The sequence below is a fragment of the Haliaeetus leucocephalus genome, unplaced genomic scaffold (assembly GCF_000737465.1).
Source record: "Haliaeetus leucocephalus isolate CR32 unplaced genomic scaffold, Haliaeetus_leucocephalus-4.0 Scaffold526, whole genome shotgun sequence".
NCBI classification, from domain to species: domain Eukaryota; kingdom Metazoa; phylum Chordata; class Aves; order Accipitriformes; family Accipitridae; genus Haliaeetus; species Haliaeetus leucocephalus.
Window position 1 is genome coordinate 7,697,551 of NW_010972962.1, and position 14,619 is coordinate 7,712,169.

Consider the following 14,619-nt stretch of genomic DNA (forward strand, 5'->3'; position numbering starts at 1 on the left):
GAAACTGCAGTATTTTGTATCTCTAACTCATGCTGTAGGACCCCCACCCCACTTCCTGCATGAACACATGATTTAGAAAAGTAAATCAGCACTGAACTACTGTTTTGAGTTTCCTTTAAAATACCTAGTAGCGATGGAACGTTCTGCAGAGAACTATATCTTTTTACTCCTTCACAAGCCAAGAGCTGTATGAGCAGTGCTCATACATGAGAGTCCAAGCTCCCAGGAGGGAAGAGGACTCAAGAACAACATTCAGGGATGAGAGGAGATTGTAGCCTTCATGATTCACTGGGATATTTGCTCAGGTTCCTCAGCTGTAAGGCTTATATTTTACAATGTTGTCTGAGGTGAAGATGCTGTGGAATGGACTGGAATACAGTAAATCTTGTCTCCTGCATTGCAGGTTTGAGGCTGTGTTTGCTTCCCTTTACTGAGCTAAATAAATATCAGCAGTTGGGATAGTAGATAGTTAATGACCCACAGTGAAGACAGGGACAGGAAGAGCAGCAGAGATGCCTGTGCTGCACTGAAACAAGATGCAGGTGCTTCTGTTTTGCATTCCAAATATACCCCCACTTGGCACTGCATGTAGAGCTCCCAGACACACATCTGTGGATAAGATTTAGGCAAATAAAAGTCCTACTAGTAATAGCCCAACCTTTGAGTACAGATCAAAAGAGAGGCAAGTGGAGCTACAGTCCCTGAAACCTGACTATACAACTTGTATTTTACCCACCTCTTATCATCTTAGTAAGGACAACAACAGGAGTGAAATGGAAAAAGGAGGAGTCTGACGATCTTCTGTGTGCCTAATGAGTAGATTTAGGAACACCACAACACTTTCTTTCCTGAAACATTTTAATTTTCTGCTCATTTGCATTTCTGGAGTGGAAACGTAGTACACCTCACAAAAAAAAATCACACCAGTGCAAACCATATTTTGACTTCAGTAAAATAAAAAATTGAAGTATGTGACATATATAGGAAATAACAAAGATATTGGAAAACAAGATCACAGGGAACCTGTGAAGTATATTCTGTACTAGTAGATCATATGCATTGACCTGCAAGTATAAAACAAGGAAAGTCTAATTTCCAGGAATGACCTCCTCTGAAGTCCTGATCAGAATTTTGAAAAAACTTTGGAAATTCTTCCTTGGAGAACAGCCATGGAGACTCCAGTATGGGAGACCTGAACATGCCACAGGTCCTATGAGAACCATTCAGCCAGGCTAGGTTGCCAATCAGGTACCTCATTTTTGTTTAGACCCCCTACTGCATGCTAGTGAAGAGATCCTCCTTCACAGGAAGAGTCATTCTGGAACAAGCTGCTGTACAGCGGTGGGCAGGAGGATACAGGGCTGCCCTTGGCTCTTTAGCCGTGGAGGGGGAGTGATGTGCATGGCCCAGGCCCACACCCAGTCCCAGACAGATAGAGCCTGGAGTTCAAGGCAGTGGAGAAGGTGCAGTTATTCTAGCTGTGCTGCCCAGCACTGCACCAGGGATGCCACATGGATTGTCCAGGTTACTCAGAAGCTGGCTTAAAGATGTTTCCATGACATTGTACTTCCCTGTGTAGAAATGGTCTCGCTGAATCTAACATGTGGAATTGCAGCTTTTCTTTTTTATCTCACTTACCTTGCTATTGGGGAATACCAGGTCACAATCACGGACTTGTATCTAACATTTTATATAGAGTTTTATAAGAAAAAAGGGCAGATGCACAATCAAGGTGCCAAGATGCATGAATGAGTTTTCTCACTTCATGCAAGCAATTGACATCCTGAGTAATATTCATGAAATGGAGAATTGCATCCCAGAATGAAAAAGCTTTATCACTTTGAACTTCATCCTCCACTTGTCTGATCTGCAGAAGCTAACTTTCTGATCAAGATTATTGGGCCCCAAAATCCCTGACTTAACCAAGAAGCTTCATTTATATCCAAAAGCTTTTTATTCCGCTGGTCTCTGTGTCATACCAGGGAGCAGCCTCAGCAGAGACAGATGTTTGTTCCACTTTGCTTTACAGAGATGTCATTTTAATGTTCTTTTCTGTGTCAGCCTCATGTTGGTGCCTCTTGACTCTTCTTCCTGACACAAGCCAGATGAGTAAAGAACCGGCCAGGACTCCAGCTACTGCAGCCACAATGACAGCCCAGTAGGGGACTGAAGGTTTGGTTTTCTCCAAGTTGAGATCTGAATTTCTGAATCCACTGTTTCTCAGTGTGGAAAGAAAGGGTTTCTCCTACAAAGGGAGAGCAAAGGTTTTACTGACCACAGACCACTCAACAGGCAGCATTCAGACAATATGCCATCACCCCTTCCCAGAGAAGAGCTGTCAATCTTTAGAAAGAGTATCAGCTTTTTCTGCCTTCTGTCTACCTTAGCTTAAACTCTTTCCCGCCCTATTGCCTGAAAGTTCCTAGAACAAAAAAAGGAGGCATCTCAGAGAGCAATGGCATCATTTCCAAATTTGTTTGATGCAGACAACCAAATGGAAATATGTAGACCCATTAAAAATGGCTTAAATGAGAGGCTTTCCACTGCAGTGAGGATAATTTTTTTTGCATTAAATTTTAAGTAGATTTTCCTGTGTGTAACAAAACAGGAGTATATTTTAGCTATTCAAAGTCTTCACAAAGACCTCTTTTAAAGAATTTTACCAATAAGAATAAAGGAGGAAAATATAACTGGTTAAAGGAGAGTATGGACATCTTGGCCTTTACTTACTGAGTTTGGACACTTAAGTTTTGATCTGTCATGGGTAAAGTTGTTGTAAGTCTGCTTTTCACCAGCTGGCTCCAACTGAAGAAGAGAAAAGCAATAGTAAACATAATGATGATTTTTTTCCTCCTCAGACTCTCCTGACTTGGGGGGTGTTGTGGTTTAACCCCAACCAGCAACAAAGCACCACGCAGCTGCTCACTCACTCCCTCCCCACCCAGTGGGATGGGGGAGAAAATCAGGAAAAGAAGTAAAACTTGTGGGTTGAGATAAGAACAGTTTAATAGAGCAGAAAAGAAGAAACTAATAATGATAATGATAACACTAATAAAATGACAACAGCAATAATAAAAGGATTGGAATATACAAATGATGCACAGTGCAATTGGTCACCACCCGCCGATCGACACCCAGTTAGTCCCCGAGCGGCGATCCCCCCACCCCCACTCCCCCCAGTTTATATACTATATGTGACATCACATGGTATGGAATACTGCATTGGCCAGTTTGGGTCAGGTGCCCTGGCTGTGTCCTGTGCCAACTTCTTGTGTCCCTCCAGCTTTCTCGCTGGCTGGGCATGAGAAGCTGAAAAATCCTTGACATTAGTCTAAACACTACTTAGCAACAACTGAAAACATCAGTGTTATCAACATTCTTCACATACTGAATTCAAAACATAGCACTGTACCAGCTACTAGGAAGACAATTAACTCTATCCCAGCTGAAACCAGGACAGGTGGTTACAACTTTTTATCCACTCTTTTGGTGCTTGCAGCAATGAAGAAATGTGGTGGAAGGTGCATCACAGAAAAGTTTCCAAACATTTTAACACTCATGAACTGAAGAAATTGAGAATCTGATGCACTGCCTCCAGAAAAACTCCTTCAGGAAGCAAGGAAGAGGAGAAGCCTTTCCTCCTTTTGCACTGAGTGGAGGAGAAAGTAACTCTGAATACCACATACTTTAAATATTCTGCTAAAACAAAGTGGTTCACTATATACCCAGTTCTCCCACGCACACATCTCAAATGACAGTATAAACCACAAAGAAAAAAAAAGAAAGAATGACAGATGTTAGTTATGCTACTTAGCACAGTACTGAAAGAAAGATGCTTAGGTGTCACGGTGATGGAATTGACTTCGAAATGATGTAGAGTTACAGAGACAGGATAAGACGGTGCCAACCTTTGCAGTCTTCACTCAGACAAGAAATTCCCTGTGCGTTTTAGCTGAGGCTGAGTTCGCAAGATTGCAAGAAGTGAGTTAAATAGAACTTTTTATACTATCAGTTGTCAGCTAAGTTACAATAGCTGACCACAGGCTCACCCTGAGTCCATTTCAAACTCAAAATATGTCCAGGCTAATGGCATAGTATTTGTGGTTGGTTAGGAGCGCACATACCATTGGTTACCATAGTTAAGCTAGAGAGTAGAGGTTTGCTCAAGTGTTTACAACTGTGTATGGACAAGCCTGAAGTAATGACTTCAGGATTGGCCCAGAGACAACTGCAGAGTTGCCATTCAGCACTTCTGGGAATAGAGCGCAGAGGAGTGCTGGAGCTTCTGCTATTGTCCACATGTGTATTTACTGTCCTCAAGTGATTAAAGTGTCAGCTGCATGTTGGAGAGAAACAAAACCACAAGTCAAACACAACAGGGAGAAAACAAATTCTATTCATAAGATTTCCATATGGAATCACTGGGAATACTTTCTCTCTCTAGTTCAGTTAAAGAAAAAAAAAAAAAAGGAAGTAGAGACTGAAAAATGAAAAGAGAGAGATGACTGCAGCAAAATGTGACCAGAGAAGGGAAGAAAGCTAACAAGTGGAGAGAAGATGAGAAGCAAAACAGAATGCCAAGTTTTGCTGTTTGTTGTGGGGTCCTGCTAGACTCATATAAGAGTCCTAACCACTTGGCCTGCCCGCCAGCTAATGTTGTGAAGACTGAATTTGGTAGTTTTGTTGCATCTTAAAGGGAACAGCTCAAATTCTGATGTGATTATCTGTAAGATGTGTGGCTTATATCCTGTAGCATTCTGTCTGCAGTACGACTGTGTGTTTGTAGAGAATTGTAATACTCCCTGTGTCAGGGCACTTGGTAAGGAGTTTGGCGCAGAGCCCAGACAAAGGACAATAAGGTGCAAAGTTCTGTAGCCAGCCATGCTTGCTTCATCTCTATGTGATCTGTTCCTCAGGGGCATTAGCTTCTGAGCTTTGAAGATGACAGTATACCCATGTCCGTGAGCATACAGGGCAACTTCAGGAAGAAACACACAGCTCCTCTAAAGCATGTGGCAAACATGGAGGCAGAACACGAGCTAAACACACTGTCCAAGTGCTCTTCTCCTGGGCCAGGGAACCAATGAGGTGGATTTGGGATCAGTGGGGGCCCCTTAAGACTACAGAATCCTCTGACTTCAAAAAGCAGGAGCATACTTTGGTTTGTGTGAAGCAAAAAGGGCAAAGAACATCATGGTGAGGAAGAGGCTCCTTCAGCCATCCCTGTCCCTGCATACCCACGCACTGGCCAGGCACAATCTGGCCCTTTACATGTACTGACAAGAATCCATGTCATTTGGCCATAAGCCTACAGCCTGCTGAGCTTTTCAGGGAACAGGGAAACAATACAGCCTTACAGTAAGCTTGCACAGCCTCGCCGTACATGGACTGCAAGTGAAAAGCAGGGATGTGTTACAAGAACTAAATTTAAATAGTAAACAGTAGAATCTTCATTTGGCATAGACTGACAGATCTCTACAGAAGGGAATAGTTGCACTTCACATCAGTAAGAACCTGATCCCTACCACCCCAGTAGAAAGCTTTGTGTCAATATCCTTACATGCATAGGAAATGAGTGACAGTCTGGACGGAATAAAACTCTGGTTGCATAGAAAAAGGACTGATAGGGAATCAGGAATGAGTAATGGCCAATAGGAACACCATGTGGCAACAGAAAGCCAATTTAAGGCTACCATATGTCCAGTTACCAACTCTTTTTCTTCTTGAAACCTGCAGCCATGCTTAATTTGAATGTTTTCTGCATTTGCCTGGTATTTCTGGGACACCATGAGCCCTCTTCAAGCTATTGCACGATGAAGCCTACCAGACTGCTGTCATTTGGAGTCCCAGAAAGGGAAGATGGAAAATAGACAGATTTGCTGTGCATGCACAAATCAATTATTCAGAGCATGGGCATGCACTATATGTCTACTGCTTTCTATAAACCTGGACTTACAGCTCATATGCTATACTGGGCAACTGCACAGATTTCTGCCATGCATTTCCCACTCCTTGTGCTCAAGTTCATTCTGAAGTATCCTGGACGTTTCTTATCTTGCTCAAGCCTTTACTTAAACAAAAAAGAGATTCCCCTCCATTTATGCTTATTTCTTGTACAAACCAGGATACAGGATTTCTGCTACCACCATATGTTTGGGTACTGGTGTTTATGAGACAAGAGGAAGAAATTTTGCTGTGGCATGAAAATGCCATAGTCTTCCTTCCACCATGGGAAACATTATGGTTCTGAAAGCAAGTGTGACCTTGGAGCTAACAAGTCCAGCGTGTGCCTCTTACACACTCTTCCAGCACTGTTCAAAAACTATAATTTCCTCCAAAATGACAGAAGGAATATGCCTGCAAGCAGAGGCATCATAGGTGTGATTTCAGTCCCCCATTAGTTTCAGTGACTCTGCTAGAATTGCTTCAGATACTAGAGTGGGTGGTACAACATGTCCACACTATTAATGGCAGCAAAAATTCATCATCACATGTATGTTTTCCTAACAAATCTAACAGAATTTACTGAAGAAGGGAAGCTCATTCAACATACATTTTAGGGAAACCTACAGGACTGAATGTTTAACTAGGCTGATTTTCTGCTTTAATGCAAGTTATTTACCAAATAAGAAAGGAATTTTTCATTACATTAAGACTCTCAGGATTTCTCACTTTGAATGAGCAAAAGTCTTACTCTCTTTTATGCAACATGGTTGCTTTGGATTGTATTCCTGAGAAATGCAGGCTGAGAAGGGTCTCAGTGTTGAGCAGACCCCCTCTTGTTAGGGTATCAATTTTATTTCTTGCTTACTGTTTTGTTTCAGACATCTTTCTCATGGTCTTTTGTAGGGACTTCTACCATAAACACATAAGGATCTAGGTCATAACCTCTTACCATGTTATTCCAGAGAGCCATGGCCATCTCGGCATAGCCTCTTACACTGAAATGAAAGCAGTCTGCAGCAAAGAAACTCAGATCTGGCTTGCCATTCTGCAATAAAAGCAAAAATTTATTTCTCAGCACATTTCAACCTTTGAGATCTGACATATTATATCTAATAGGGCACTGTACTTGGCATACCCACTTCACAATTTTGGTAAACTTCCTAAAGGCAATATGCATATATTTTGACGCTGCAAATAAACTTAGGTACTCCTAACTGTGGGCTGATTACTGCATCTTGAGACCTTCTGTGTAACGTAGCCTGCTCAAGTTCATACAGCAATTTTCATAGCAAACTTAAATTTGTCATTAAACCAACAGTCCCAGCTCTTATGTGGACTCTGCCATTGACCCACACTCCACCTTGCACAGAACTGATAGAAAATCGGTTGCATATTCTCACTTGTTAAAATTCCACAACTCAGACTCAGATTTACAACCTTTCAGGTGTTGAAATTTTGCTGAATTTCAGACAGCAGTAAAAATTGCAGGCTTATCCAGCTGTGGTAAATGTCTTTCCTAGGGAAAATTTGCCTCATCAATATCAATATGGTAACCATTCTTTGGACTTGAAAGCTGCCAGAACAAAATGGGGATGATATGGCAAAAGAATCAGTATTATGCAAAACTGTGTGGTTTTGACCAGGATTCATGCTGAATATTTGTATCCCTAAATATACACCATACATAATGCTAAAGCTGGAGAAAAGAAGGAGAATCAATGTTTGGCTTCAAAGGCTGCTTCCTGTTTCCAGGCTGGGATGAGCTAGGCATACAAGTGCTGGTCTCCATGGGAAGGAAACCTGGACATACTCTGTAACCTAGATCAGAAGAAAATTGTGGTGAATGCCAACCGAGCCACCAACAGGGGAAGCAAAAGGGGAACCAACATGCAGTTTAAAAGAAGCCAGAGGGTGCTTAGTTTTAATGTGCGCACACTACAAACGATTCCTGAAGCCATTTTGATTCACAGGCAACACAGTCTTTCCTTTCTTCTCCTCTGTCACTCATTGCAGGTTCCACCCTGTGCTGCTTGACTGTGCAAAGAGAAGAAAACACAGTCCTGGTGGCATGGATCTTGCTGCCTTAGAGAAATCAAGGTACTGGTCCTTGCATAATGGGAAAGAACAACAGGACTTACGCTATCCAGGGGCAACAAAGTGTTTCGAAAAAACGGCTGCATGACAACGGCAAAGTCCTCACGCTCTTCATAACGACCGCTGTTGATCAGCTGTAAGGCTTCAGCCTGCATAGAGTTGCATGGTTGGAAACAGAAAAATTACTTACAAGGTTCTTCTAACATTTGTCAGCTATCAAAAACATGCATATTACAATTCTTTCAATGTAAGAACCCATAAATTGTTAGTATAAATCCAGCTGAATAGTATAACGCAGTCCAGAGAACAGCTAAGAAAATAATTTGGTTCATGAAGAGATTTTCATGAGGAAAATGCACAGAAGCTAGGATAATTCAAAATGTAAAGTTGTTTAATCTTAAAAAAAAAAAAAAAAAAAAAGTACTTTGTACCTTACTTATAGAAGTCAGTGCTGCACAATCACAACGCGATTCAAATTTACAGAGAATTAAAAAAAGGAATAAGGCCAAGTTTTTTTAGAAGTGACAAATGAGTTCAGAAGGCCAACTTGAGACTGAAGTGTGCTTGATTTTTCAGAAAGGTATGCTTGAAGTAAAATAAAACTTAAGCTTTGAAAAGTCACCTGCCACTTTTGAAATCTATGGCAATAGTCATTCATACAGATAATAAAAACATCTAGTTACTTGCCAGCTTATGGGTATAAATTCTAATGCTTCTGGTCATATCTCAAAACATTCCTAACCTCACTTCCTTAGTTAAGGAAAACGTCCCCCTGGGTGGGTTTATACAAGTATTTTCCAAGATGGATTTTTTGAGCATTGTCAGATTCATCAAACAACATCCACTGCCAGAGCCAGAATAGGAGGACTGGAGAACATAATGTGAACAGATACAGTGATTCCTGTATTCAAAGGATGGAATGATGCAAAAAGCTTCTGCTCCAATAGCTATTTATAGCCTTTGTTAAATTTGAGTGAATCTTATGCCTGAGGCTATGAAAAGTTACTCTCAGATAGCAAGCTGACCCATGGTAAGCTATCTGTGTGTACACTCTCAGTCCATGGCAAAAGAAAGGAATATCAGGTTGGGTTAGTTCATTTTCTCTGCTAATTGTTACCACAAAACAGCTAATGCAACATAATTTGTCACTCCTGCAGTGACATGTTAACTCATGTGAGCTATTCATTGGATTCATAATGGACAAGCACGTATCAACTGAACAGCCATCATCAGGAACTCCTCTTCAGCTGTTGAAACAGCAACAGGAAACCGAACTAGTCTTAATATGCCTCCAGCTCAGAACCAAGGTCAAATCATAAAGAAGTATAGAAAGATTTGTACTACTGCTAACTGGTTAGCTGGGTAGGGTTTTAGTTAGACTTAGCCAAGCTGTTTCCCAGTCATCCCTCTCTGTCCTGCTGAGGATATGCATGAGAGGAAAGGCAGTGAGGGAAGCAATTCAAAAAGACACAAGTGAGGATGACCAGTTACAGAATCAAGGTATTACCTGAAAATCTCTGTTAACTCTCTTAATTTCTTGTAGTTCAGAAGAATTTTCCTTGGGGTTTAAGAAACATGGGCAAACATTCCTTCAATGAAAGAAATAGTAGAATTAAAAGCCAACCTGGAATAGCCTATGCAATTATTCAACAACGTGTGTTTGCTTCAAGAAGCTCAAAGCTCACATACTGAAGGAGATCCACCTCATTGGCTTAGAAATGGACAGATACTTCAGAAAAAAATCCCTACTGACTTAGTTTTCAAAGTGAACACCTGTCACAGCTGGTAATAGCTGCAGGATCCACAACTCTTGAGTCAAACACAAAAGTGTTCAGTATGTCACACATTAGCAGGAAATCACATGTGTTAGAATAAAAAAACCCAAACCCTACATATAGGTTTACAGCAGATTTTCAGAAATCTGGGGGTTTAAAGGTAGAAAAGATAAATTTTTCATGTAGTCCTACTCCTTAGACCACTGTGTTTTGTTCTGTTATTCCCATATCAGGAGATAATAACTTGTGCTTCACTGAAATGCATCCTCTAAGAATGTGCTTGGAATGAATATGAAGACATCAAGAAGACAGTCAATTCATTATTTTCCCTTCTAGTGTGTTCCAGTAGTTAATCACTTCTTTTATTAAAAATCTGTGCCTAACTTCATTTGAATTCATTAGACATCAGCTTCCAGCCACTGGCCTTTGTTATACCTTTCTCTGCTAGACTAAAGAGGCTTTTCATGTCCATGCTGACTCCTGTAAAGGCACTGCTGCTTTCTTAAACAAGTCCCTCAATCTTCTTTGAGTTAGGATTTTGGTCTCCTCCATTAGGCATGAAAAGCAGTTCCTGGTTGTGCACTCTGCTGTATGCAGCCCAGCCTGCACCATGAGTAATGCAGCACTGAATACAAGGAGAGGCATCAGGGATGTCAGCCTGTGCTGCTGAGCAGTGAATGGCTAAGTGAAAAAGGCTTTGAAGTTCAGTTGTACGGCAATTAGATGGTGACTTGTGCTGTGACATGCTGCCTTAGAGCTGAGAAGAAAAGTGATGACTCTGCTATCTACAGACGCATGCCTTCGAGCTGAAGTACTGGAAGAAGTAATAGAAAGTTGATGGGAACTAGTGTGTCAGGTAAAGGCTGCAACAAAACTAGCTTGGAAAGCTCGGTGTGGATGTCCTACTGTAGAAGCAATTTAGACTGATCCAAAAAAAATAGCACTTTAAAGGCAAAGACCTGCTTTGCTCACTTACTTTGCTGTCAAAGCGCACCCCGAAGAGCTTGCTGCGATGTGACGCAGTCCAGAAATGTCTAATATCTCCACCATGTTGACAAAGACTCTTGGGAGCTGCAGGGATTATAATAACCAGACATACCAAATCACAGAACATGATACCACTACAAAGTGAGAAAGAAGTGCCATCCGTAGGTCAGGGAGTCATTGCAAACTACACCAACTGCAACCAATGGCACATGCAAGGCTGATGTATAAAGGGAGGGGGAGACGTACAGTGGATGTCAGCTAAAAAATTCCCGGCAGCTAATACAAACTAGCTGAAAAGCTGCTTCACTCCCTGGGGCAATTTCCATTTTCTCTAGGGTAAATGAAACTTTGTACAGTTGGTTTAGCCATCAAAACTGGCAGTAGGGTTGTGCTATGTTTGGTCTGCAGCAAAAATGCTGTGAAACACACAGTTTTCCTGAAACTGCAGCCGGCTTTCTCACGGTATTATCTAATACAGTTGTTGACATGCAGTGCTGAGGAGCAGTCTGACTCCACCTATTTGGAGGATGACCTTGTACAAAACAGAATCACTGACAGTCTATCAATCAGAGGTGAGAAAAACATTGGTGTGCTTGCCAGGAAAATAGCTTGCTCGGGTATCTTAAAAACTTACCTCCTCATACAAAATATCCAGAGTGTCCTGAAGGTGCTTTACATACTTTTGCACTGAATAGGTTTCCTGTGTAATTAGAATAAATAAATAAATAAATTGGATCAGTCTTATTTCAGGAACCAAGATGTTTAATTGTTTTGCCTGAACAAAGGAGTCCACAGACTCTCTAGTTGCAAGGTGGTCCTTGAGAAGATATACCGACTCAATGCTCCTTTTTGCCTTCATTGGCAGATATATTTTCAGATCAAGAGGTTTATTGTCACATGTACACAGGTTATATAGTGCTTGTGTTTCCTTGTCACTAATATATTCCCTTAATCTCTGTAGAAAATCCCAAGGTATATAATAGTTCTTGGCAGAGTCTTTGCCTGCTGAATGACTACGTAAATCACGTTTTTGGATTTCATGTTTTCTTTTATGGGACCCAGATCAGACTAGTTTGCCTTATGAACAGAGCGATACCTTTTTGTTAAACTGCCAATCTGGGGAAATTGATAAGGAGGCAGTCAGGCCCCACAAAACCCATAGGCAAAATGACTTTGTGACTGTAGTTAGAGGTGTAGCTGTGGGGGCAACGGCTATGGGCAGCAGCCTCTAAAGGAAAAAGAGCAAAACTGAGAGAACAGTCCCTGGTCATTTCAATGAGCTGGGGTCCAAACCCCCCGTTTGTGCCACAGGAACCTTTTCAGAGGGGATGGCCACTGACAGCTAGATGAAAGACATCTTTTTCACTATAATTTCTTTTGGTGTAATTCTGAAGCAAGAATCAGGCATCCTCAGCAATTATTGCATTGAGACACTTTCCAGAATAAAACTTCACTTGTGTCCCCATAACAACATGTCTAAGACACCATGCTGTCTCGATTGCTTTGTCCAGTTAAGCTGGGAGAGGTCTTCAGTTTATCCTTGGTGTTTTGTTCAGTATGGGGCAGGTTGCTTGTTCTTAAGTAAAGCTATATGCTTGTTTCTGATACAATACAGATGAAAGGAACAGGACTTCTAAGTGCTTTTTAAACAAAGTGGAACTTTGCTCACTGAGAAAGGTTATATTTCCAGGGCTGGTCACCTCCCAAGTGCTTGGATGAGCATGCCTAATTGAGAGATACAAACCTCGTCCAAGCAGTACTGGCATAGGTCGTTGCCTCCAACAAGGACAGTGATCAGCTTCCAGTCTTCCTTGAAGTTAATTTTCTAGTAGCACAAAAATAAACAGATTGCAGCATCCATTGCTTAGGCATGCAGAGGTAACATTCACAAATGGGGCTAAACAGGGTACAGACAGCATGGCAGAGCAGAGAAAGGAGGCATGCTGAGTTAAGTTGGCAAAAGAAAAGCATCTGTCCAGGGGGAAAATGTGAACTGTTTGCTAGTGTAGCTGCAATTCACCTTGGCTTTTGTAAGGAAATTCCCTTCAGCAGACAAGACCTGTCAGGGTAGCCAAGCATGGACATGTGTTTGTGGCAGCAAGCATGCCTAAATGAATGTTAGCGTCAGGACAGGGATAGACAGGAGAGATTTGCCAGCCATGGCTGAACACTGCAGGCAGCATGGGGACGAAGCAGTGTGGGAGTGGATACTGAAAGTGACTCATGGAGCTGTGGAACGGGAGCTGCTGGGCATCCCTGCCAGCTGTGCAAGTATTACCCCATGGCCAGGAGAGGCAAAGGGCACCCCAGGGAACAGGCAGCTGGATTGAAATAGAGGAGTCCAGGAGGCTGGCAACTTCACTGAGCTCATATAAGGGCAGCTACAGCATCCACGTCACGGCAAGCTAACAATAGACACTGCTGAGAGCTGGATCTCATCAAAACATTTTGTAACATTCAGTACAAATAAAGGAATCAAAGGCAACTATTTTTAGTGTGGTGCATTTACATAACAAACAGCTGCAAAAGGTTCCCACAAATAGAGGAAGGGCCTGGGAATCACCCACAGATCTGAATTCTCCTTCTTAACCAGCACTTTGCTTGGAAAGCCTTTCATGAAGAGCCAAAGTACAGCAGGGACTTCCCCCCCTCCTCTTTTTAAAGTTGCATAAAAAGCAGTGAATAAAACAAAGCTCCAGAGCCATGTACCATTTTATTGAAGAGCCATGCCAGCTCCTTTCACTCTGCCAGACAATTGGTAATGCAGAGTAACTGACAGTGGGGTTAGCATGCAGCATCCATCAAGAGTGCTGGCACAGAGAGACACATGCTTTGACAAATCCTGTTTATTCATTACCTTCCTCTCCCATTCAGCCTGAGCCAAGGAGCACCAGGCACTCCTATTCCTTTACAGGGTGCTCTCCCTGAACCAACAGCTCACACCCAGACAGTCATCCACTCCAATTCAGCCAACACTTAGAGCAGGGCAGCCTTAGTTTTCTCCCAGATTTCCTCCCCCCACCCTAAACTTCAGCAGCAGCCACTGAATTAAAAGTGAGTTGCCTGTTTCGTGCCCTTTGTGGAGCTGGCACAACAGGCTGGTCCACAACACTAGATCCCCTACTTAATTCCCTAAAAGCTTGTGGCATGACAGGGATTCACCTAACCCTGAGGTTTCTGGCCACTAATTAATCACTTGCCTGCTCAGAACCAGGGTTTCAGAGGGCCTAATCTCCTGGGAAGACTTCAGTTTTCCCCCTTCCCAGTAATACCATTTCCCAGACCCAAGGGTGAATAGTGTGATTCATATTGGTCACCAGGTGCCTGCTCCAGCGATTTTACTCTCAGCTTTTATGACCTCCACTTTGAATGCTGCTGCTCAAGTAAGCAGTCCTCTGATCTCCCCAGAGCCTTCTGATCTCTCCTTTTTCTCACTACCATCCTTACAACCCCTAGCCGCACTGCATCCTACATTAGTCTCTGCCTTGTGTGTTTGTATCTTACCTGCATGGATTTGTACAGGTAAATTATCGTCTCCTAAAGGCTAATCCCAGGCACATTCATCTTGGAAAGCACACCAGAGACAAGGACGCTGACTTTTCTTCCATCAGTAAAGCACTCTTCACTACTCAAGCATCCCATCAATTAAAGTCATCTCCCAGAGACCACGGGAGCATTGAGGGGTGGCCCGAAGCTCCACTTACCGAGCTGCTTCTCATTAGCTCCACCAATTCACGTGCTTGGGCTGACATATTACTGTAGAGAGAGGACAGAAGCATTTTAGATGCATGCTCTGAAAGCACATCATCTTCTTGCT

The 14,619-nt window shown here is 42.3% G+C and overlaps 1 protein-coding gene across 1 annotated transcript; it reads right to left on the reverse strand.

The window, feature by feature from the left end:
• Positions 1-2,023: 2,023 nt before the first annotated feature.
• On the reverse strand, positions 2,024-9,661 carry PLB1 (phospholipase B1). Its single transcript, XM_010576540.1, has 5 exons — positions 9,548-9,661; positions 8,085-8,189; positions 6,896-6,991; positions 2,731-2,805; positions 2,024-2,245 (listed from the first exon to the last, which is right to left on the reverse strand). The coding sequence occupies exons 2-5, from the start codon at positions 8,124-8,126 to the stop codon at positions 2,024-2,026; spliced, it is 435 nt and encodes a 144-aa protein (XP_010574842.1). The 5' UTR covers positions 8,127-8,189; positions 9,548-9,661.
• Positions 9,662-14,619: the final 4,958 nt, after the last annotated feature.

Coding starts and splice junctions, on each gene's coding strand:
- PLB1 (XM_010576540.1), bottom strand. CDS start 8,126: ATGCAGCCGTTTTTTCGAAACACTTTGTTGCCCCTGGATAGC. Junction 2,806..6,895: donor TGGCTCTCTGGAATAACATG/GTAAGAGGTTAT, acceptor TCTCTTCTTCAG/TTGGAGCCAGCTGGTGAAAA. Junction 2,246..2,730: donor AACTTAAGTGTCCAAACTCA/GTAAGTAAAGGC, acceptor CTCCCTTTGTAG/GAGAAACCCTTTCTTTCCAC.